The 26635-nt window shown below is 38.3% G+C and overlaps 1 protein-coding gene across 1 annotated transcript; it reads left to right on the top strand.

Annotated features, from left to right (window-relative positions):
* The first annotated feature begins 2178 nt into the window (after positions 1–2178).
* Positions 2179–25948, top strand: SPI1 (Spi-1 proto-oncogene). Its single transcript, XM_032112544.1, has 5 exons — positions 2179–2528; positions 8985–9078; positions 16371–16558; positions 20390–20546; positions 21229–25948. The coding sequence occupies exons 1-5, from the start codon at positions 2484–2486 to the stop codon at positions 21543–21545; spliced, it is 801 nt and encodes a 266-aa protein (XP_031968435.1). The 5' UTR covers positions 2179–2483; the 3' UTR covers positions 21546–25948.
* Positions 25949–26635: the final 687 nt, after the last annotated feature.

Genomic DNA, 26635 nt, shown 5'->3' with positions numbered 1-26635 from the left:
ATACCTCTGGAAATCAGTTTGCTACTACGCAACTGTTTTGTAACTTCATCTATTCTCTGCATATAGGTCATCTAAAAGGGCAACTGCAAGGATCTGGGGCAAAAGTATCATCTCTAGTAGGCCTTGCTTTAGGGGTGAGAAGATTCTGTGTTTACAAACATAGGATAAAGTACCAGTTATATGCAGTTGTGAGATCTGTGTTGAACTTTAGCAAGGTTGTTACTAGTGATGTTCCTATACAAATATGATAGAGTAAACAAGTGTTTTATTTCACTTTTAGCATTTCCATTTATGGAGATACCCTCCTTCCTAGGAAGCTTATTCAGTTGCTGGTCTGCTGGTCCTGAAACCTTATGGCATATTATTTAGTTTTAATTCAGCATACAGAGAATCAATTTAATTCTTTATATTGATTACCTTGGTGCACTTACAATTACTGTGTGTTTGGACCTGGCTGATAATGCTGACAATCTAGCATTCCCCGAGTGCGGTAAGGCTGGTGCAAAATATCTGTCCTTATTAGGTAATTTCCTGTGCTAAAAGACAGTACAGAAATATCCTCCAGCCTATGGAATATCGTTTCATTCCACTTTCATAGAAGGCTCTCTGTGTAAAACACATTTTTAAATCTTGCAGAAGCTGTTTAAGCTATCTTTCAGTGTGCAGTGTATCAGATAGCATATCTTCTTTGTTCTGAATAGCCTTGTTAATAGACACACAATTTCCACAATTGTTTTTATCGCCTATTATTCAATTACCCACTGTAAGATTTTGTGTTCACTCCCTTCTCCTCTGTTTGCACTGAATTTTATCATCAGGGCAGTACTTTGCTTCCCTCCTTTTCCCCCAGGTGGTTTGATCACTTCCAGGCTGCTATTCAGGGAGAGACTTGAGAACCATCTCAGAAACAGAAGTGGACTGTTAAGCAGCTTGCTTACTCCTAGGCTGAAGTCAAGAGTTCATGGTACGAATTAAGTAAGAATGAAATGCTAGTATCAACTAATGCTGATGAAATTCTGTTTGAGGCTTCAAGAGTTAATCTCCCATCATATTCTTGATGTTATCCCATTGCTAATATGGTTTGCTTGTTGAGTTCCTGAGGGTGGGGAATGAGAGGAACTTGTGAGTGGCCTCTGGTTTTACCAGTGTACAAGGGAGGAAGTCTGGAGTGGCTGAAATTCCCCCTTGCACACAGATCCAGGTGAGTGGTGAACAGGCTGCTTTGAAAAGCAGAACCTGTGGCACATGGGCATAGACTGAAGGGGAACAAACCAGGCAAAGAAACTTCACTTTTCCAAGACATTAATAACTAACTGCAAAGCAAGAAGGCATTTTGCAGAATGAGAGCATTCTCCCCTTGTAGCCATCCCCTACATCCTGCCCCGTGCCCCACTTGCTTCTGTCACTGCCAGAACCTCCATATGACAGGCATTTGTTCAGCATAGCCAAATGGAAGTAGAACAGTGGGATAAAGAGAGAGGAGAACATCAAGTGAGCAGAGCTACCACAAAATCTCTACAAGGTATTTCTGCACCTGACTCTTCAGATAGGAGTCTATAAATCTTGTTCTCTATGCACGGCTAAAGGCACTCAGGACCTGAAGGAAGTCATCATGAGGGACATATAATACTTTCTCCTTTCTCCCACTTACTTTCTCCTTGCAGGAATTATAAAAGAAAAGAGTTCACAAGAAACAAACAAGAGGACAAAGTATCTTTCACTGAATCATTTACTCTCGTGCAAAGCTGATGACGAAAGTCTCATGGGCATAACTTTTGTATAAACCTAGGGCTGTGTATTTGAAACTGCATACTCTTTTTTTTCCTACCTGCTAGGTACTGCCACGTAATTTCAACATAAGATTATTATTAACGCAGGTCTATGCCACTGCTCTGGCCTCACAGAAGTTGTCAGGACTGTGTCTTTATGATCTATCATTAAACCTGAGAGCAGCATCATCATTATAGTTCATGTACAGTGGGAAGCACACAGCCCTCCCCGGAGTGCTGCACCCACATGCTTGTTTGTTGGTAGCAGGCCCAGGCTCTGGGCTGCTGATTATACAGCAAAGCACCTGTCCATGACTGGGGCAGACTTCCTGCTACAGCGCCACAGCTCCCTGAAATGAGATTTATGCAAACTGGCTAAAGTGTGATGTCACAGCGCGCTGATAGACCCAAGGGCTATCTGCCTTCTACAGACATTTGATAAAATCAGGAACTTCGCATACAACTCGGGAAGAAGTTCACCTCAGAACCTATAAGGGCAAACGATGAAAACTTGTTAGGGTCCTCCTATCCTGAGATCCACCACTGCCAAGGGACTTTACGGAGTCCGAGGATCTCTTCTTTTTTCTTTTTTTTTTCTTTTCTTTTTTCTTTATTTTTCCTTTTTTCCCCTTTTTTTAATATGATTTTTTGCAAGTCAGTTATTCTGGATGTTTGAAAACTGAATTAAGAAAAATTCACTCAGAAGTTGGCTGAATGTTGCAAGCTTGCAAAATGGAAGGATTTCCCCTTATTCCCCCTGTGAGTATATGGATTTATTTCTAATATGGATCATTGGGCTCAGTAGCAAAAGGCAAACTAAACTAGGTTTTATTATTTGAGAATACCTCTGTTTTGGTCTGTAATGCCAGGAAGTTTGGCTTAGGTCAATATATAAAACTAGTGACAACACTGCAATGAAAGGGAAATTAACATTTCCTCCCCAAACTTGTATCTGATTTTGATCTCCATTTGTTTTCAGAGATTAAATGTACAGTATTTTTGTACAGTACATTTATAGCAAGTCAGTAAATCTCTTTTCTTCAGTGCCGCCTACGTGATATAAAAGCCGTCTTTCTTCAGACTGTAATTCTTAATCATCTGAAGTCTCTGACATAGTTTATGTATTTAACTGTCTACCAGTCTGTGACAGAAGAGTTGTTGAATGCTGATTTTATATATTGCAGATTTTAGGACTCTGTGTGTTCTTTGCAATTATGGCATTTTAGTTTTTAACTTAATCTTTTCTTGAACTGAGTTCTCTTGAATTCATTTACTATGAAAAAGCATTTGGCAAATGGGGAAAAAAACCTACAGCCCTTATTTGGGTCTTTCAATGTTTCCTCTAAGATATAAATTTTTCTGTGTGCTTATGGGACAGGTCTATCCTTTCCTTAACTCTGAAGCATTGTTGCACTGCTGTAATTTATTGTATGCCGAGTTCAAAAATTATTATTTGTGAAGAAAATAATGTCACTAACCTGTTGTTCAGAAACCGACCTTAATGGGAAATCTCTAAGCAGGATGGGTACAAGGGGCCTTAACTAGATTTCATGAAGTTTGTAGAAGCTGAAGAGGTGTCAGATAAGGTGGTTTGCTTGGCTTTTTATGTGGTAGATGGCTTACAGTAATTGCTATATATGTGTCAGAGAATAGAGGGAGACAATGCAGGCCCAAGAGTTCTTTAACAAAAACTTGTATCAAATTTTGCTTTTGTCTTGTCCCATTTAATAAAGACTGAAGACATTTCTTATCTTCCATCCAGAGAGATGGCCCTCTGAATTCCTGTCATGTTCAGAATTCATGATGACTGAAAGTATTTGTCTTCTTTTTGAGGGAGACCCTTTATTATCTCAGTTTATCATCAGTGTCCCTGAAATCACCTATCTACCCAAAGGGTGAGAAGACCCTAAAAATCATTTTTCTTTTTCTTAAACACACGGAGTTGCCCAGTGGGTCTACTGTAAGTGCAACAGAATAGAAATCTGAATAGAAACCAAGACAATAAAAACGTATATAGAGATTTCTCCACATGTTACTTGTTGGGCTTAAAAAAAATAAGAAGAAACACAAACTTAGCTACCCCAGGAAACAGCCTCTCTATTCAAAAAAACACAATTGTTAATCTTCTGTCCATTCATTAACTCATAGCTATGTTTTCTGGACTTTTTTCTTTTTTCAGTATTGACTTCCAGGACATGTGTTGAATAAATGGACTGAAAATATAATATAGTTTGGCCCATATTCTAATTTGTGTTGCAGTTGATATTCTGTCTGAACTCTGTTCAGATGAGAGATACAACTGGTTGTGAAAATGCAATTATATCTTACTGGAGCACTTGACAGGGCAATTCGTTTTTTATTTTTGTGATTAAACTGTCAAAAAATTAATAATTTTGTGGTTTGTACTTTCAAAATTGCTTTAAGTGCACTTTGAGCACTGCCAGCTAGAGCCCTGCATGTCTGTGTCTCCTGGGACTTTTTCAGTGGGGACACATGAGCCTGTTTCTAGGCAAGAGTTGCAGCAACACTTTCCTCCTCCACCCCTCCCCGTTCAGTTGAGGGTGGGTCAGCAACTGCCTTCCTCTTGCCTCTGCTAGGAAACTCTTATCCTTCACTTGGAAAACACTGTTTAAATGGTTTGGGAGTACTGCATCTTCCTCTGAAGACTAGGAGTTTTGTGGGGAAAAGTTCTGCAGACTGGGTCTGCATCTTCCAATGCATGATAGAATTTAGTCATTTTAAGGGTCAAAAAATTAACTCAAACACTTTTGCCTAAAGAGGGTTCCAGTTATATATGAATCCCTAAGTAGCCACCTGTAGAAATCACAGCTTTGAATCAAGTACTTTTGCATGAGAGAAAAAATGCCCCACAGAAGTACTCTGTTCCACATAACTGCATTGTCAACACGGTCCAGTGAGGCTAGCCCAATGAGTAATCATGCTAGTATTTTTACTCATCTTTTCTAAAATAGTTATACTGTAATTTTTTTCCAAGGAAATATAGTTAATCTTGGCTTTAAAGCTTGTCTCAGCAGCACATCATTGGAAATTGTCTGAAGTATTTTTGAATCACATGCCAGTGAATAGTTATATCAAGATAACAAAAAGATCATCATTTAGTGAATTTACCATTTCCTGGAATCATCTGACAAAGTCTTGGGGAGTAACAAGATTTTCAGACTGCTATTCTGTTGTGTTCAATGTATCTCTCTTAACCAATGCCAACTGAGCTTTCTCTGAGTGGTTTTGTGGCTTTTCCCTTGAGTTTCAGGGCAAAGATGGAAGACAGAGGCTACTCTTAATTTATCAAAGTCTGTGACAGAAAGTACTGTTTGTTGACCTCTTCCTTGAGGGTAGAATATGGTTTTAGATAGTTTGCTGCACCTCATGGCGTGCATGAAAGCAGATACCACAACTATGGTTCCTAACAAAGCTTTCAGTCACTCTTTTACATGGAAACAACCGATTGAACAAATGGCTATTGACATCAGTTAAATATTAAACATAGGCTATTCTTTGCTTTTTGTCAGGAGCAAGAAAACTGTTCAGTGTCATGGAAGTGCTGTCAGTGAGATGATGAAATGAGTGTGGGTGGGGACGTTCCAGAGAAGGACAGGGCAAGTGGGTAAAGATTGGCACAACAGGCAACAGAAGTACATGGTGAAACCTCTTTTCTCTAATTAGTGAAAAAGTTTCTAAAGAAACTTTTCTAAAAAAAACCAAAACAACAAACTGCCCCCCCAAAAAACAGAAAGCAATTAAAAACAGATTATTGAAAATAGCCTCCATAATAAATAGAGGGAAATATCCCACCTTCCCATAGAATAATCAGAGAGAATACATGCTGTACTATCTCCTTTAAACACCATCTGATTAAGTTTATGATAAATAGACTTTAAAATATTTAATATGCATCTTGCCATGTTAGTTACTGTGCCCTTGAAGATCAGACACCAAGACAGAAAGCACTGGCATTACAAGTCATTTGTGGGAACAGATTGGCATGAGTTAACAAGGATATACACACACGTCTTTTATCAAAAGGATTACTGCACAGGAAACAAATTCAAGGACAAAAATTCCAAGAATCCCTAATAAGAGATTTTAAGCCCCAGAATTTCAAAACAGAGTTTATAGTACCCCAATGCCCTATGTAAAAGCAGATGTTTTTAGATGTTCAGTATCTCCAACTCTCTCTGCAGTCAGTCAGATCTGTAAATATTAAGGGAATCATTGTTTTAAGAGTCTATTTAACACACCTTCCTTTAGCTCTGGTCATTCAATACGCATCTGAACTTGTGAAAGTAGCTTTGAATGGTAAAATACTTCATTCTCAGCTCTCAGACTGTGAGACACAATTGTCTGAAAATGTGTATTAGTCTGAAGTGGGGGAGTTTGGAAATTGGGAAGAGACAACAAAGGAAAAGCACAATTAGGAAAAGTCAAGTGTTCTTTTCCATGCCTAAAATACATATTGTTTATCTACTTTTGGACTGATGCTTGGCCTTCCTGCCAAGCTATACTTCTGTAAAGATATGAGTGATAGATGCTTTGTTGTAGCAGTGGAAATTTTAGAAAATTAAACCTACATTGACAGGACACTGATTTCTTTCAAAACTTGTTTACTTTTGGCTAAATAGCTACCAGTTAAAAACTTCAATGCATTTAGGTATTGATTTTTAAATAATGTCTATCAGTTTCTAGTATTTTAGATAAGAAGAAACAGAGATTCTTCTTTCAAACAATATAAGTTTATATGACTTTTTAACCTCTGTTTTTCCCAACTAGTATGATATGCCTTTCCCATTTAGATGTTGATGTTTCCCCTTTCACAACATATTTCCTTTGAATTACAGTAATTTATAATATAAATTATAAATTTAGTTTTTAATTTATACTATAAATTATAATAATTTACAATTCTGAATATGAAGACATAAGTTTATATGTTTAATAGGAAGCATATATTTAGGGAAAGGAAATGAGGGAGTGGGATGCACTAATTTGCAAAGATAATGAAAAGTAGATATTCCATTCAGAACTTTATACTGAAGAAAGCAAAATACAGTCTCATGACTTTTTCTTGTCAGAGATCAGAGTACACTAAAAGTCGAAGGAATGAAGATGAGTAAATACACATAACCACAGAGAGAACACCAAGAAAATACATAGCAAAAAAGCAGAAACATCAGAGAGAATGCATGCTGTACTGTCTTCTTTGACCACCCCCCTGAAATCTGGAAAATAGATTATACTTCCCATTATATCTCTGTGTGGATAAAGGGCAATTCTATTGGAATCACATAGATTTGGAAAGGGAGACTGTACCTACAGTACAGCTCTGGAGACCAGAGAAGACTCCCTTCACTGGTATTCCTGCTGCACATGCAATTGAATGATGATTTGTCCCTTTTCCTTAGTCTTTCCCTTAGATAGCCTTTATTGTGTGTTATCATCTTCTCAAGATTTCCCCAAAGCAATTATCCACCACCAATGATTATCTTTGGAGCTTGTAGCCATGTGATGGATTTTCTCCCGAGGCTTTGAATATTCCATGGATCTGATTCCCAGATTGTGTATGTGCTGAAAGTCACGAAATTTTGGACAATCTTCCCAGTGCAATTTAATGATACACTAATACAGCACGTGGCTGCTACTAAGGATTTACCAAGGTACAAAGTAATTGCTGAAAGTGTTTTGTTGGGGGTTTTTTTGTATGTGCTCTAACATCTTAATCCTCAGAAAGGGACAATCTTTAAATCCCCAAATTCCAACAGAATGAGCTGAAGGAGTTAACCAGAAGAATTAAAGAAACCAGGGAAAAAAAAGTCCTTTCCTTTTGCTAGCTGCTTATCTACCACCTCCATCTGGTTTTTAGTGGCAGCTGCTACCTTAGGTTTCATGTTCTCAAGCAGTCTAGAGGAGTAAGAAAAAAAGAAGCTCTTCTGTATTTCTGTCATGCTGTCATCACAGCATAAACTTACAAAATGCAGATATTCCAAAAATGTGACAGGTTCATGGAAGGAGAGAAAGAATTTGTGACATAGAAATAGGCATATGAAATATGAACGCAAAAAATATGCCCATCATGTAAGTTATCGTGTTATTTTAAATATTTGTTGTTCAAAGTTTGTTATGATGGAGTCATTAATAGAATTAAAATGTTTCTGTTAATACCTAGAAATACTAGAAATAATTTCCTTTCCAAAAAAAGCTAAGAAAGGTGGTTGAGTTCTCCTTTGCTGTTGACAATGCAAGAATTTGTTCACATTGGAAGGAAATACTGTAACAAACTTAACTGGACTAAGGTTTAACAAAACCCCATGAGAAACACCATCTTTCTCTAAGTCTTCATTCTGGAAATGAAGAAGAACGAACATTAAATGAAGCAACAAGATTGTGCACAACTAATAATAAACAACCTTTATTGCAACCACATAAGATCTTAATCAGTATTTGCATTGGAATACTAGGCCTGAGGAGGAAGAGAAGTAGGCAAGTTACCCTATGTCACCTGTTTTTGGAAGATAAAGAGGACTTAAATTCTACAGCTAAGCATCCAACAGGTCACAACTCACTATTTGCCCCACATTTGGACTTTTAAAGTCTTCACTGTGTATATCTAAAAGCCCTGTGTCGTTGATTTGAAGCAGCAAACGTTCAGAGTTCATCTTGGACAGAAACTGAGAAAGAAAATGGTTTTATGCCCTCTGTCAATGTCACTACCCTCGCACAGACTGCCACCATTTAGTCAGACCTTGTAGAAACAATCAGAATAATATGTTTAGGCAAGACAAGTTTCTGCTTTCTCTTTTGCATTGTGAGAATCATCATCATCATCGTCAAGAAAAGAAAATGTCTGTTATTACCAAAGAAAATATTTCACCTTTACTTGTGCCTGATATCCACAACAGCTCTAAAGCAGTATCCTCAGAAGGCTGGAGTATGGGATGCAAGGGATTTGTGTATTACAACAGGACAAGTTCTGCTACACAGACTGGGTCTCTTTTCCACTGGGATTACTCTTTTTTCCTCCAAATCAGTGTCCGGTGTCACGCCATTTATTTCTGCTGATTCAATAATAACTTGAAGTCTCCCCTTTCTTTCCCTAGGCAATATAAAATGGGTTGGCATCAGCCCTTCACTAACTATATGAATAATTTGGAAAGGATTTGTGTAAACTTACAGTTCTAAAAATTCCTCTTCTTTGTACAGCCCTCTGAAGATATGGTATCCTATGAGTCAGACCTCTACCGACAGCCCCATGACTATTACCAGTATCTCAACAGTGATGGAGAGAGTCATGGTGGTAAGTCAAAAAATATCTCCTTGGAGCATAAAGTCTCATGGGATACCACAGGAAATAGATTTAGGACATACAAGAAAACAACAAATCTGCTGCTGTGATCTATAATGTATAGGCACATATTTTCAAATCAGAAATGAACATTATTTTATTCTGCTTAATGGCACTGTTCCAACCCAGCAACTGCAACATGGTTTCTCTGAAGGAGCATTTTAAAAAGCACTGTATGATGCAAGGAGCTTCCAGAAATGTGTATATCATTATCTCTATCCTTCATTATCTTTACTGTGTTTTTATTTTCCTCTGCAGATCAAAAGCATTCAGCTTGCTTCTCAACTTTTTGAGAACATGGATTTGCAACACTACTCCTCCTCTTACGTTCCCATGTTCAATTCCTATTTGACTTAGGTCCTAGATAATCTATTTGTGCTTTTATTTCAATTAGGTTTATTTGGTATTTAGCCTTCTTCAACTCCACGTATTTTTCTCTTTCTTTTGCTCTCTATTGCATGCTGCCACACCTAACAACTTTCACTCTTCCTGCAGTACACCCAAGTACTTCCTCTCTCTAAATCTATGTAAAACTTCCTTGTAGCTGTTTGTATGTAAACATAACTCAATGTAAAAATGCTATATGATTATTTATTACTTCAATTTATGTATGTAATTTCAAAGCTTTGGTGTCTATATTTTAATGTTGTCTGGGCACTGGACTCTAAATCAACGCAGAGGCGAGAGTCTTGCTTTGTGAATTTCATCTCCTGTGCAATACAATAATCCAGCAACACCACCCTGGAAATACCAGAGTCAATATTGACTCAGGAAGGAAAAGCACCGTTCTACTGTGTTACTGGTGGCAGTCCCTGCAGATCCTGGAGTTTCCCTGAAAGACTCCCACTGATACAGCAACTAGATCCATTGCTGTTATAATTTAAGACATGAACTTTTCATAGCACAGCACTGTTTTGTCTGTGGCAACAGAAGCTATCTTAAAGAGCAGTGAGTTACAGAGTAAGATCACTCTGAGCATTTAGCTGAAAGAGATTTCTATCTAAATTTGTTCTCTACATTGCATTCAGGAAACACCTATGATATTCTTAACACCTGGAGACAAAGAATTAATTCAGTTTTTATAAGTTATCTCACGGCATCTGTCAAGTCTCATTAATCATACCCAGCAAATTCCACATGGAAATTCGGGGTTTTTACATTATACCCCGTACCTGTTTGCACACTCATAAAACCGGATAACACTGATTATCTCAAAAGGCAATGGTGACAATTAAACAATAAATATAAAAGATATCATGTAGGAAAAAGCACTTGGAAATATCTTTTCTGTCATTAAGTCCAGGCTACCTCACACAAAAACATCCCTTTATCTTTCATAATTTTATCACCCCATCTGGTTTACTGCCCATTTTTCTGTTGAAAGACTGTTCCTAAGCTACATTTCTCAAATCAATAACATGATTTTACTCATCAAAATGAACACAACAAAAACTGGATAGTCACCTGTATGGGTTATAGCCTAAGCAGTACCTAAACATCCACTTTAAACAGAAATTTGTCTGTTCCTAAAGTTGTGCTACACTTGTCCTAAAGAGCTTAAAACCATATTTTTAATTCCTAACATAAGTGCTTATGGAAGACACAACTTAAACCCAACCTGCACATTTCAGTCAGATTTTTATTTAGGAAAGCACCTGTAATGTAGTTGCTTGTGTATAAATATCAAATGTGCCCTGTGCTGTCCTGAATTGCTCACAGTCCAAAAGAGCAGTGAACAACCAAAGAATACAGATGGAGAGTGAAAACAACAAGTTATAGCAGTTTCCTTCTTTCCTACAAATATTGAAAAAAACAACTTTGGCTTTCATTTTGTTTACATGACAGAAGTATAGGGTCTTTAGAAGAGCCATGCAGAAGAGCAGGAAAAGGATGCCACAAACTACGTTTAGAAATATGTACTAAGTGTTCAGAACAAATTGGATAAAAGCACAATGATTGAAAAATGGAGGGGGAAAGGAATAAAAAAAGGTACTGCCGTGACAGCAGTGAAAGAGACAAGAACCTGATTAGCTAGGGGAAAAAAAAAGAAGAAGTAAGAACAGAACTGTGAGAGAGAAGTTCAGCTTGGGGTACAGGGAGATCCCTCACAATACATAAAAATAATTTTTCAGGCCTACTCAGTACCAATATGCACCTCAAAACTGCCAGTTAATGCAAATAGATGCCTCTAGACAGAATAATACTTCTGATTTTGCTGACAAGGGACTGCTAAAGAAATAGGAAATTTTCCTCAAGTGTCAGACTACCTCTCTCTCACTGCTAGCAAATTAATTTTGTGAAAGGGAGATGGCAATGTCTTAATCTGTAGATCTGTGCTACATGCATTACTGTCACCTTTTCCTCAAATATAATGCTGAAGGAAACCCTTACTCCATATTTACACAAATAGGCAGTAAAGTCCACATCAAAAGCTGTAGATCTGTGCCACTAGTGAGTAATATGTAGGAAATAATTTCCAACAAGTTAACACTGATTTTAACAAGCAAAACCACAATGTGATGCATTGTGGGATTATTTTCTGTACTGCAGTGTATCTATGTTTTAAAAACTGTAATAAACAGAGAGACACAGTCACGCAGGACAGAAGCTGCTTCAAGTGATCATGTATTAGTCCATCACCCTACCCTGAGCTTGTAAGTCTGTAAGTGTAACACAGCATATTTTGTAACACTAATGCAATCTTAGTAATTACCTAATTCCACTGCAGCTTTGTCTCTATGTTACTACCAAACATTATAAGTTTAGTAAAAATCACTTTCTGTATGAAGCTGAGTGCTGACCCTTGTTTGCTTCATTCCTAGCCTTATGGAACTCACTAGATTTCATGATCTGGGATTTTATTTTTGTCCTACATCCTGGAGTAACACGATCATTTAAGAATCTCACCTTTGATTTTATTAGCCCACATAGAAGTGGAAGAAAGTCCAAACAGGTGGATCTCCATCTTAAATCCTATATGAAAAAAAAGAAAGAATTCCAAACTTCATTAAAAAATCCCTTCCCTTCAAAGTTATTCTCATGAATTGATGGGGCCTGACTCACAGGTTTTTGAATATTTGGCATTATTAAAGTCATGAAGTTTGTAAAGTGAGAGCTAATGAGATTCTAATATTGTTTTAGATAAGACTGACACTCTGCCCAGGACTACAGTACTCTTCTCAAGTGTTTCTGCAGTATCTGATCAAGACATTGAGTTTCCAATGTCCTTCAATATTTTTCTCATTTTCCCTATGGGTTTTTTCCTTGACTTGTTTTTTCAGATATGCAAAACACAGTGCGACTTGTAAGCTATGCAGTGTGGAGCTGTGAAAGAAACCCTCTCCTAGTTCAACATGTGTTGGAAAATCTGCCCAGCCCAGAGCAGAACTAGCCAGAGCCATTAAGCCAGACCTCCCAAGTGCATCCATGCCAGCAGCTGTCTCCTCAGCCAGGGCAGAGCACTGTGCTGACAGAGCTGTCACATTTCCAGATCAATAGCTGGCTCATGAATTTCTGCACAGCTTTGCACTGCATACATAATGCAGATTTAGCCCGTTGCTCCACTTTTATTATAAATACCTTCCTTGAGCTTGTTTCATATTCCAACTGCTGGTTCTACCATTTTTCACCTATTAAAACAGGAGCAAAGCAATTTACAGTGGTGAGAAGGTGTATGAAAAAGTTTGGTCATGTTTTCTCACTTGTGGAGTTAGAACCTAGCTCCATGGTGAATATTAACACAATGGCTTTAGGTCAGCTATGGCTTCCCAACAGGCTAACATCCTCTCGTTCATGGGAGGGAGTTCAGAGTTCATGATTGTCCTTCCCCTAACCTTTCACTACATACAAGACCAAAACAAACATGATCTCCATGTCTCTGTAAGAGAGAATTTTTTTCACATCCTCTTTCACTTCACATGAAATTTCTCATAATGACTCCATTGTGTAGCTATAACTTGGCTTTTAATGACATTTTCCTTTACTCAAAGAACAGGCACTTTCCATTTCTAGAATTTTTCTCTCCTGTCTTTTTTCTTCCTTCCACCTTCATGTTTTAGAGAAAAGAACATAATTGCTATGTGTTACTGACATAACACTAACAAAGAGCACAGAAGTAAATTTTCTGGTAACTCTAATATCTGCAGACACAGATATTTAGATATTTCTCTTTTAATTTTCATGTGCAATAACTTAGCCAGGATGGTTAACTGCAGAAGGGCTTGTGGAGACAGATTTGTAATTTCTCTTCTAATGTTACTAAACCAATTTGTTTTTCCTAAGCATCACTGGGAAATTATAGATAATTTAGAAAGAATAAGGACTTTGGTCCCTATAACAACTTGAATGTTTGGACATAAGTTTGTGTTGAAGTAATTTCTGACATAGATTTTTTTGTAGTGTAATACCATTATGTCATTACTTTAAATCCTATATGCTGTGCTAATAGTATTATTTTATTACTGTCTTTTTACAGCAGCATCTAATTCCATCAAAAAGGACTTTAGTAATTAATATTATAATTAATAATTAGTTATTAGCATGAATATGCATAAATAGTGTTCCATAGGTTAATTAATCTGCCAAGGGAAAAGTTAAAACTGTTCTGGAACAACAGTAACCTTGTCATAGGCTCCAAAAAACGAAGAGGTATCTTGAAGTATAAAAACATGACTGCTGATTAAAAAGTATTTTAAAAGAATCAAAAGTAGGCCACCTAGAGGGTGCACAGATACTCATGGCTTTGCATGTTGGAAAGGTTCTTTGTTCTCTCTTGGCCACCATGTTTTCTACTAGTAAGACATTCCACAGCTGAAGACCTGCCATTCACACCTCAGAGACTTTTTCCTGGGCTTTGTCATCCTCCTAATTATGCATTGATGTCATTTGCTGTTGTAGATTATCAATGACAAGGGCTCTTTGGGAATACACATTGCCCTCCAACGGAGCACCTTCCACACAGCAAGAAGAGCCAGATTGTTCTAAGGAACAAGAGTTTAGATTACTCCTGCAATGTATTCTCAACAATTTAATATGCAGGGCTGCCCATGGTACATGGGACCTCAGTGGTTAGCTCTACTTAAAGAAATCTGCAGTCATTTAACCCAGAGAAAACAAGAGTTAGTGTGGCTCAGTCTTCCAGCTAAACGGAAAGGTTTCACACTGAAAGTGCTCAAAGCTTCCTACCACGACACAGCCTTAGATAACCTTTGGATTTCAACTCACACACTCTGCTGTTTCCTGGGTTGAAGTAGATGTGGATGTTAAAATACCTGGGTACTTTGCACCCATTAACCCCACTTTTTTACCCTAGAAACTGAAATCTTTGTCTTGAACTGCAACATGAAGAAGCGCTACTGTGCATTGTAATTGTCTTAGGGCTATAAAATCCATACATAGCCCACAGAAAGTGCCATACAACAAAGCAAATAAGTGACAAAGTAATGCAGCAGGTCCCTGGATGCTTTTATAAGCACATTTCCACCCCTTCCACATGCAGTGATGAGGTTTATTCGTGAATCAGAAAAGCAGAAAGGACAAAAAAGTAAGTGCTGGTGTCACAAAGGGTGTGATAGAGCCTCCAAATAAATTTCTACAGGCCTGAGAACAAAGGCAGCTAAAGGACCTTACAGTTTCTCAAGTACAACTATGTTTGGTATTACATTCACTGAGTTAACTCTAAAGGAAGCCACATTCAAAGTCATTCTCCTGGATTTCAAATCCTCAGTGTTATTACACTTAACTGTTTGAAACATAAATGGGGAAGGATGAGGAGACAGAAGATGAGAAAAGGAACAAATTTGATATTTAGGAAAAATATTCATAGCACATTAGTATCCTGATAATGTCATGCACAATAACATTATATTGCAGAACTAGACAATTGTTCCTCTATAAATTTAACTACATTTAGAGGAACATGTTCAATTCTGTTATTGAATGGATGTCAACAGTTGGGAGGGAGCTTGGAGAGGTGTACAAGTGTGAATAGGGGGGTGATTATACTAATTTACACTGAAAGACTGAGAGCTGAAGCTGGGTTAAGTGATAATTAGAAGTAGATTGTAAAAGTACATGACAGCAAAACGTGAAAAACATGTGAAGGGCAGGACAGAAATGATTTATAATAGTACAAAGGAAGAAAACTTGGAATTGTAATATATAAATTAGAACTGGTACACAGAATATCATAAAGAAATCTTGGCCATGCATAAAATGATGCACGAAAAGGTAAAATCTGGAAGATTAGTTCTGAGTTCAGTCAGAGCAGAGGACATAGTGTTGACACTGATTTTAAAAACAGGCTGCACATAAATATGTGCAAAATTATGTATGCAGCTATTGTATAAGAGAAATAGAATTAGCAATACTTCACACTTCTTGTAGAAAATTTTCAATTTTGAGCAGCAAATATGACATTCTAAAAACTTGAAGGCTTATGTGGAACTAAAAAAGCCAGAAATCTAAAACTGAAAATGATATGGATTTCAAGGATAAATTAATCAGGAAACAGGATAGTGGTTATTTAAGTACTTCTTTATGTTTTTGAAAAAAATCCAAATTATCACAGAAATTTCAAATGTACTAAAGAGATAAAAAGGTGGAGAAGGAGTCTGCATTAGAATTTAGCCTTCCTGTAAACAGTGTACACCAGATTTCCACGTTTCTCCTTTTATTCTCTAGTATTGGTACTTCAAAATGTGTGATACAGCAACACAGGATTACAGGAAATATCTAGAAAAGTGCCTTTCCTGCAGCATTCCTGAGATTTTGCTAGCAGAGTAAAATAAAGACTAAAGATAGCTGCCGAATAATCTTAACATTTTTTCCACCTCCTCATTTCCATAAGGAGTGTAATAAGAATATGACAGTATGAAGATCAGTAGAATTTGTCTCAAGAACGACAATGTTTTGAAACTTGTCATGGTCTCTTCTTGAGAAAGGTGCCAGCATTAACATCTTTTGCATCTTGTGTTAAATTATCATGGAAATCCATCTCACTATCTGAGAGTATTGTCCTACTTAAAGTGGCCTAAGTATTACTTCCCAGCCACAGGAATTTATGAGATCAGGAAAAGAAACTTTACAGGGATCTATACAGATTGTCAGCAGAGACAGACAGGTCAACAGGAGTGGTTTGGAGAGGGCAGAAAGAGCAGTGACAGGGGTAAGAACCAAAGAAAGCCAGGTAAATGCCATGTTTTTTAATCTTGCAATGACAGACAATTTTCTTAAACTTTCTTTAGATCATTATTGGGAATATCATCCACACCACATGCACAGTGAGTTTGAGACCTTTGGAGACAACCATTTCACAGAACTGCAGAGTGTGCAGCCTCCCCAGCTGCAGCAGCTCTACAGGCACATGGAGATTGAGCAAATGCATGTCTTGGATTCTGCAATCCCAACCACACACATCGGACTCAACCACCAGGTGCGGTTACCAGCCCCTGCTCAGAATTTCAGATGATAATTAATGGTAAAGAAAATAGTGCATTAGGGAATGCAAATTGTTAAGTGAAAGAGATTGCTGAAAAGAATTACTCAGGTTCTTAGGGCATGTAAAGCTCTTCATTCTCAGGACAAATGTATTTTAAACATTCTTTTTACCTGGATAATGAGAAGTCACGCTCCTCACACTGTCTAAAAAGAGAACTGCATTTTGTGGAGGTGTTTGGAGTTTCTAATTTTTGTTTCATTTGGAATGAAAATCAACTGGTTTGCAATCCTGCAGATGAACTGGACCTGAGAAGCTTTGTATCATCATAGCGAGGGTACCCATGACTCTTAAGAATTCTGAGCTTTGAAGTAGTAGTAAGGTTTTAAATATTTCCAAGGAACCCTGACATTTTTACATGACTTGTATGAGAAATGCTAACAAAGACAAGTCACTGGTAATTTCTACCACAGGCTGAGGAGAACATACTTGTGCTTCTCTCTGGGAGTAAACAAGTCACAAGCCAAAGCACACTGTCTTGTCTTTGCTCAGATTTTACATGAAGCCAGGCATTTCCCTGTAAAAAAAAGATACTCCACTATGCAGTAAAGATAGTCCCCAAAGCACCAGTGAATTCTCACTGAAGCTGGAATTATAAGGTGTTCCATCATACTGCAAAGATACTAAGCACAGTAGGTGTGGAAATCACTCTTGATCCTACAAGACTATGCCCTAAAGTCATTACTGAAAGCAGTAAGAAAGCTGGGAGTTCTTGCGCTAAAGAGTTTCCCAATATACATGAAATGTCCTAAATAAAATGACAGAGTAGAATTGAAGTCAGAGAAAAGAGCATTTGCTGATTACAGTGCTGCATGTAACAGTGGCCTTGCTGAAACTTGGTGAGAAAAACCACATGCATGGGGTTATCATTTAGGGTTTCTCTGTTCAAAGCAAACTGAAATTGTATGTTAATACTGTGTTAATCAAAAAGAAAGAAGAGAAAAAATAGAATGAGTAAGTTAACACTGAAAACAGGAAACTGCAAGCCATAAAAAAATCAGGAATAGAATATAAGATGTCGATACAAACAAAGAATTAGGAACAGAAAGTTACAAATATAAAAAATGCTTAATGGAACAGCAGTCTGTGGGAAGCTTCAAGCTGTTTCAGTTGCTCATTGCAACTGCTAATACCTAATGACCAACCATTACCTCTGGCCAAAGGCAAAGGATGAAAATGAGCCCCTTTAGGAATGTCTTCAGAAGGACAGCTGAAAAACAAGAGAGGGCACTTCTGCTTATCCCCCTTCATTCTACTCAGCTATGGCCTTTCATTTCAGGATGAAAGGCAGGGAACTAATTTTGTTACAACTTCTGATAAAGAGCATTGTTCTCTCTCTGCCCCTCCCCATACCAAGCTGCAGAAGATGTTAGTATGCAGAATTCACCACTACCCTCCTTTTCCTTACCAGCAGGGGATCTTTGGCTTTTTACTTTACTTTTATTCCTAGAATAGCTCATGCAAATAGTACTTGGCATGCTCTGAAGTTCAGCTTCTGGTGTGTCTCAGTCACAGTCCCAGGCAAAGAAACAGAAGCAGGAAGTAAGTTTTAATCCTCCTCTGAATTTGCTAGTTTCTAACTAGCGTGCCTGTCCTGCAATATCAGAGTTACTGTTTGCAATAAAGGAAGAACAAGCAAAGACATTTCTTTAATTGTCTGTTAATATCACATTACTTTGTGAAATCAAATTTGAAGTTTAACCTGTTCATGAGCAAGATTTGTTTAAAAGTTTTGTTAGCCTGCCAACAGGGGCCTCACAAATAATAAAATAAGAAAAAAATATTCATTCGGAAGGGAGGATGAAATAAAAGGTTGGAAAACTGAGAAGAACTTTAGAAAGAGGAAAATCACACGTGAGTGCCACAGACCCTGAGAAAACATCAGAAAATGGAAAGTAGCTAGTAGTTCCTTAAGTTTTCTCCCTCCAGAACAGTGTTAGTAACCTGGCTCTTTATAGCACACTGGCCGGTCCTCTGTGACTCTGTAACTCTGTCCCAAAACTGCGTGACACTGTATTGGCCTTGCTGAGTTTCAGGTGCAAAGGAAGTGTAAGAAAAGACAGAACAGTCAGGGAAAGTGGGGACAGCATGGGGAAAGCTCACTCAACTGCCCAGGCTGGCCTCTGCAACCACCTCTGCTTCAAAGACTCCATGTCCCCTCCCACTCTCCCACTGTCCCACTCCAGCCCCAGAGAAGAGGTTCCTTACTCCCACACGACCTCCCAAAACACTCCAAGTTTCCACAGCCTTTTTCTCTGCAGGGGCACCAATCTCTGTTCCCCTCCCCTGTAAGACTCTGTCCCACCTTCTCATTCCCCTTCCCCCATGGCAAAGTCTCTCCCTTCCTTCCTACCCCGGAGGCTGCAGCTTTCTTAACTGTAAAAAGCTAAAGGTGCCTGTGGTGAGGGCTGAAGTTTCGCTCTTGGGGATCTGACAGGAAGCTTACACGCACTCTTGCCCAATCCTGCCCTTCCTGCCAGATCGGCTCCAGCCAATCTGCCAACTCATTAACTGCCGGCTGCTGTGCCCCAAACCAGCCCTCTGCACACGCCTTATTGGGACATTTTAAGGTGGTGCAAAACTCATCCGAAAAGCACCACTCGGCAAAGCCCAGCACGCGGTGGGTGGTGTGACTCATGAACACCCACTGCCCGCTTCAGTGTCTGAGTTGTCCCAGGAAGGGCATCAGGCTCAAAACATCCTTTCCTGGGGAAGGAGAAGAGCAGTTCAAAAGGAGCTCACTTTCAAGGACGTTCATCTGTCCCATTTCATGAAAGCTACATAAGATATGCTGCTGGGTTTGGGGGGATGTTGGTTGGGTTTTTTTAAAGTAGGAATTGGGTTCTTACTCCCTGCCCCTCAGACTGATATGTTTCTCATTATTAAATAAGAAGATGCAATAATTTGTGGCAACTGGTCATGTTTCCTAGCAAACCAGACCACAACTGAGAATTTACAGAGCTGAGGTATATTCCACACTGCTTCTGACAACATCTCTATATAAGGGCAAGAGAATTTAACACAAAAACTAGCTTGCTAGTTTTGCAGATGAGAAATCCCCCCTAATGGGGAATTTTCAGATAGCCATTTGGGAAAAGAGAATATGGGCTGATATGATGTATCCCTTATCTTAGTGTTAAGGCTATTCCCCTCCTCATGGGGGAAATTTAAGACAGAAAGCCGATGGACCAGTATAATCCCAACTCTAAATTTGGATGCAGTCCCATAGGATTTCGCTGACGTCAGAAGGTACTGTGCCTGAAAAAGGAAGAGGACAACAGAGCCAAAGCCAGCCATGATAGGGCAGTATTGTTCATCTCTTTCAAATTTAGCTCCAGATGGTCTGTTTTAGAAAAAAAGTTGTTCTGAAAAGCAGTTTCACTCTGGGGATAGACAACCGGGATCAGAAACTTATTAGGAAGAAAGCAAGCTTTGGGGAGATGTGGGGGAAGAGGGGCAGTGTTACTTGCACAGGATATAAGGTATGGGAAAGTTCTGACATTCACAATGTTATTCATCCTTCTGTCTTGTAAAGGTGCATTGTACATGTGTAAGTGGTGACTGTTATCTGAAAGTGCTTCTTAATAGGATGGCATCTACTATAAATGTTAACAACTAAGTCACTCAGTATTACAGTAAACATTTTCCCATACCTCTTACTTTCTTCCCCCTTTTCTCTGTGACTCTTTTCATTACATTTCCTTTTTTAATTTTGATGCCCTACTCTCTATCATTGCCTTCTCCCTCTACTACTCTGTTCTCCAAAAGGTGTCATATTTGCCCCGGATGTGCCTACAGTACTCCTCTCCACCTCAGCCCAGTTCTGACGAGGAGGACATAGAGAGGCAGAGCCCCCCATTGGAGGTATCAGATGGGGAGAATGATGGTGTGGACCCTGGGCCTGGAATTATGCATGGAGAAACAGGTCAGTGAAAACAGAAGGATTTTGTCAAGCTATGAACTGAGTAGCTGTTACATTACCATGATGATAATGAATAAAACTGTAGAACTGCTGTGCTAGTATTTTATGCCACTGCCAAAGCTTTTATTTCCCTGACTCCTTGCACTCTCCTGTCCTCTGAATCTTTCACAATCATAACTATCTCAAACCTCATTTCTTTAGGTACTCACCTCCCTCCTCCGGCTTTGTCTGTTGGGGCTTCCCGAATGGAAATGGCTGTTGCCATTTCTACTCCAATTTATATTAACAGCTGGGAAAACCAAGACAAGAAGGTCAAGGAAGAACCAATTTAAAAAAAATATTTATCTCTCTTTGCTCAGTACCTGAGAGTCACATTCTGTATAACCTGCCAAAATTAGGTTTAGATTAGTTTTGAATTAGCAATGTATTTCAATTAGCTTCAAATTAGCAAATTAATTTTGGAAGTTTAGCCTTTGGAATTACTTATTCTTGTTTTTTCTTCTTGGTACATCAATCCACAATATGTCCTCACAGTGTTACGTTGTCTACTGTTACAAATGCTGCAAACTGAAGAAGTTAGTCTCTCCCAAGCTAGCTGGAACACTTAGGTGCATTCTGCTGTTTCACCAGGAACTACACACAAATACTAATGATCCACTGGCTTTCTTCTTTGACTTTCACACAGGCAGCAAGAAAAAGATACGTCTGTATCAGTTCCTTCTGGACCTTCTTCGCAGTGGGGACATGAAGGACAGCATTTGGTGGGTGGACAAGGAAAAAGGTACTTTCCAGTTCTCCTCCAAACACAAAGAAGCATTGGCGCATCGCTGGGGCATCCAGAAAGGCAATCGCAAGAAAATGACCTACCAGAAGATGGCACGGGCTTTGAGAAACTATGGCAAGACAGGGGAAGTCAAGAAAGTTAAGAAGAAGCTGACCTACCAGTTTAGTGGAGAGGTGATGGGAAGGGGGGCCACTGATAGGAAGCATTATCCTCACTGAGGCCATGGGACCCTGAGCAAGAAAAATATTAAGAGCTCCTGGCTGGACACCAGCAGAGGAGATGGACGCATCTTTCTCTTTGCTTCCTGTGCCCCATTCTCTGCCTTTAAACAGCCTTTATCATCAGATGTTTCTGGTACGAATTCCCTTCTTCAGCATCTGAGAATCCTAATCATGACAGAATTCTTTGCTTCCATCCTCCAAGTTGGACAGAGTTGGGAAATTTAAACAATGTACAAATATATTGTTGTCAGGAAAGATCTTTTTTTTGATTGTGTTGCAACTAAAGAATACAGCCGATGAAGTTTTGCCTCCAGAGGTGGTGCTGTGTCACTCACAGTGACACCGCGTTAGCTTCCAGCTTTTAAACTAGCATTAATACAGGCTCTGCCGCAGCTCTCAGAGCTAGAGAGAAGTTTGCAGATCTTGGAATGATACTCGTTCTTTTAAATAGTAATAACATGTACATATTTAATAAAATTAGATATAATGAAGTTTTGATGTTTGCATAATAAATGACTACTTCACAAACAAGCGTCACACATTCAGTTATGCAGACACAGCTCCTGTGTGGTGTCTGAACAAAAGGTGCACTGGGTCATAGGGCCTTACCCATCTGTAGCTACTTCTTAATTTATCTGGAAACATCGTCAGTGGTGTCAAACTCAGTAACAAATATAACGGGTGAAATGCATTACTGTGAAAGGGACTACAGTACTGAAGGAAATTGAAAAATACATCTATATATATACACATATATATATTTCTCACTATTTTTTCCTGTGCAAACGAAACACTGCCAGTTGAACTTTTTCTGGTCATATATACCAAGAATTGCATTTATACTTCCATCCTGTTTAGGATATAATAATTAACCATGTTCTTCTGTGGTTTCACTTATTTTCCTGCTCATGTTCTTTCTTCTTGCTTTCCCCCACAGTGATACCTTGATTCTAGCTTATGAATCTTTATTGGAAATAAGTTGTATTTAATCCTATCTTTGCAGAATTCAAGTACAAGAATTCAAGTTTCAAGATTTTAACTGTGGATTTTAATCCCTACTGTAAAACAATTAATAGTAACTAATAACAACTGCACTGTATAGATAACACTCAAAATGCAAAATAAAAAACAATTCAATATCTGAGACACCATGGTAAATTTACCCAGTACATCTAAACACAGAAATTAAATCCGAATTCAACCAACAGTAAGAAAATTAGAATTTTAAGTTTTAGCATTATTTAACATATCTCAACTGTTTCAATCACTCAAAAATCAGGAAATATCATCATGACTTTCCCACGATTGATACTGTGAAATAAGGCAGATTGAGAATGAAGAGAAGGAGTTTTTTAACAATATTGAAATGCAGTACAACATGCCAAATATCACTAAATAACTTGAAATTTTTCAGAGCTTGCTCCTCACTGAAACCAGAAATAGTTGAAAGTGATGAGCTTCTTACAGACCTGAATTCTCAAAATTAAATCTAAACATAGTCGGTGTTATCTACACTAACAATCTCACTGTGGAAGTGAAAAGTCTGGTGACATCACGGCCTACAGTGTCTCTTTGGAGCCAAACAGAAAGAAGCTCCTGCTTAAAAAACATCACAAAGTACTACTTCCCAATTCTTCTTCCCAGTTCATGAACACGATAAATACATCAGTCAGTGCCAAAAATTAGCAGAGAGTTACCCTTCATACTTTTAAAAATCTTGTAATCGTACTTTTAGTCACTGTTCTTTGAAGATCATGTCAAATATTTTTCATCCACTTAGGTTTAGGGTAAGTCAAAGCTATAAAACAAATTAAGAAGACATTTTGTTTCTAAAATTGTGCTGGAAGGATTTGCTTTCTGTAGGACATAATGTAATACTCACTAAATTAGATTCATATAACTCCATCTGCATCCATACTGAAATTTTAGGATGGAGGCTGAAGACATTGAAGGCAGCTCTCAGAAGACTAGAACAACACCCAACACTGACACAATTAAAGTTCCTTCTTGCTCAGCTAGAAACTCAAGACTTCTCTGCTTGGTACTGATGATGACTCTCCACCACTGGCTTGGAATTAAAAAGAGATTAAAGACATTTGCATTCATCAGACTTGCAGACTTGATATTCAGGAAAATAGAGTAATAATTCTTCTCTTCATAAAAATATCTTTATCACAAAGACAGCTTCCAAAGCAGAACTGATCCTTCTCTGACACTGTAAGTTGGAGGAGAAGGATCATTTCCTCTTGGAGGAAAACTGTGATAACTGAAAAGAGCCAACTGGTGAGTTAATTGTGGAGATGATTAGGATATCGGAAAAGCCATTTCAAGCTTACCAAAAAGCTTCCTAAGATCTATGAGATCTATTTTTCCATTTCCCTAGCAAGTCTTGCATAAAATCCAATTAGATGCTAGGGAAATAATATAAAATTAAAATAAGCATTCAAACAGAAACAACAAGAACCTTTAAACTAGCTATTTGAGCACTGTGCATTACTAGAAAATGTTAATTTAGAGCAACTGCTTGCACTTGAGTTAAAGAATTTGCATTTTACACTGGTTTTGACCACAAGAAACATGGAAATAGAAGAATATGAGAAAAATATTTGGGGGAACAGTATTATTCGTAATTAAAATATTTTTTGAAGTAATATTGAATATACTATAAGAAGAAATTTTTTTTAAATTTAAAATTTTATCTCCAAAGCTGAAAACTTTTTCTCTTCCTCTTGTTAATGTTTTGAAATACTGTTTCTAAAAATATTTGCTCCCCATCTGTTTCTGGTTAGGTTTTTCATCTGTGGCATAAAGAGTGAATAATCATGTGTTGCAGCTGTGAAGGAGACCAAATGATGATGCTTCTCTGCCAGAGTACTGTTTGTCTGCCATACAATCCAGCTGCTCGGGATACTAGGCTGTCTAATCAAGCTGAATTATCGCCATTCAGTTGCACATGCAAGCAGAAGCTCTTCAGCTGTTTTAGACAAAAATACCAAAATGAATGTGACAAAATCACAGGTTCTGCAAAATTACAGAGGAGCAAGCATTCCATTTTCTCTGAAGATAGCCAAGTACTAGACAGGCAGACGTGCTCAGAAAAGGCCAGTGGGGTCATTATTAGGAGAGGTGACCCATGATTAGCACAAGTTCATTGGAACATTTTGCAGCCTGCTGCTGTTAGAGATTATCAATCCTCTTTCAAGGCAAGTATTCATACTACAGCCAGATATTCAACTTTTATTTGGCCCTTTGCAGCCTGCTTTAAAAACTGGCTTTATTAGCTGCTGAGTGGTTCCTAATCAATTCTTGTGGAAAGATTATTCAAGAAACTATCAGTGAGCTCAATTCAAAATACTGAACTGCTCCTACAATATTTTAGACTCCCTCTAGCTGTACATCAGAGGCATCAAAGGTAGAAAAATTGCACTGACTATACTGATAATCTGTTTATAATAATTTACAGTGGTGGCATGTATTTTTAAATTCTACTCTGTCAAAGAGAGTTTTAGACATTTCTAGATATAAGCTACTACTCACCTACATCAGACAGAACTGCCAGTAAAGGTGCTATTACTTATTTTTACCTGAAAGCCCACATTTATCGAATCCTCCAAACTTCCTGAAAAATGCATTACACACATCCTAATATATCTGCTGGAGGTTTTTTGTCTCCTCCTTCATGAAATTTTTTCTCTATACCCTCATTTCAAGGTTCATACGCTGACAGAGTCTTACAGTCGGTGTTTGCCTTCACCTGTGATTACAACAGGACTTAGGCTCTATACATTGCCAAGTTTCTTTTCCTCAGTAAGCCTTTTGCCTTAGTTTACTTTTTCTATTTGTATCAATCTCTTTGCCCTTCTTCCACTTCTATTTTTTTCCTCCCTCATTCGAATCTCCACACAACAAAATTCCCTTCATAATCATCGAGCTTAATTCAAACCATAGTGCCAGCTTCATAACTAGTACATATAACACATGACAGTTCAATTCAGTCTATTTATATTGTTGCTCGAAATTTTCCTTGTACTCTAGCTGGACATTGTAAATTCGTAGCAAAGACTTTATTACTGATGACAACACAATGCTCATTTTTCCTTTGAGAATGTCCAGAACAGTATGTTCTCAATGGAAATCCCACACTTGTGTATTCAAAATTTATGGATTAAGGATAGGAAAGACACTGATATGACATTCACTGTGGTGCCAACTCCAAGAATTTGCATTTATTTCTAATTTATTTTGTGTGTTAACTTGCTGTCTCACCACCTTTCCTTGTTCTAAGAAATACTCAAATCAGATTTACATGGTTTTGCATACCCATATACCTAAAACATAAAAAATGTAGTGCTTGTAATAAAAATGCTACTGTAATGAACCCAATAAAATATTACAGTCAAGTAGACAAAGAGTTTGCTCTTTAAAGCAGCTGTAACAATAGCTAAAACTTCACCAAGTTTCACCTTTCTTCTCTAATAAATGTGCATGTTGCAATTCAGTTGGCTCAGCTAAGCCTGTGCTATTAGAGAGGTCTGTATATAAATCAAATAATTAGAGTCCTATTCCAAGAGCTGGGGAATGTGAACTTCTTGCAAAGAACACGGAAACAGCAGTAGGCTGAGATACTCTTTCTTATTTCCTCACTCATAACTCATCCGTGGCTGCCTTAGCCCAACACCTCACACCAGCCCACAGGATCACAGAGCAACCTGGGTTGGAAGGGATGTTCAGAGGTCACCCCATCCAACCCCCTACTTGAAGCAGGCCTAGTAGATCAGATTTTTCAGGGCAACTTTCTTTCCATTCTGTGTTTCTTTCCATTCTCTCCACTTATCCAGCCACATCCTCCTCCTTCATGCCTTTAGTTCCCCACAGTGTTACTTTTTGCTTTTGGGGAGCCAAAGCAGTACGTGAGAATGAGCAGAGCAGTCTATGGACAGGAGGGGAATGAGGATGTGGTAGAGCAGATAAGGGTTAGCAGGAGGTGGAGGAGGAGAAAGAAGGGTGGGAGGAGGTATTGGGGAGACCAAGGTTATGCAAAGGATTGGGGAAGCGGCTTTGTGGTAGGAAGGAATGCAGTTTCTGTG

Source organism: Corvus moneduloides, chromosome 6 (genome assembly GCF_009650955.1).
Source record: "Corvus moneduloides isolate bCorMon1 chromosome 6, bCorMon1.pri, whole genome shotgun sequence".
Taxonomy (NCBI): Eukaryota; Metazoa; Chordata; class Aves; order Passeriformes; family Corvidae; genus Corvus; species Corvus moneduloides.
This window is presented reverse-complemented; position numbering and strand designations above follow the sequence as displayed.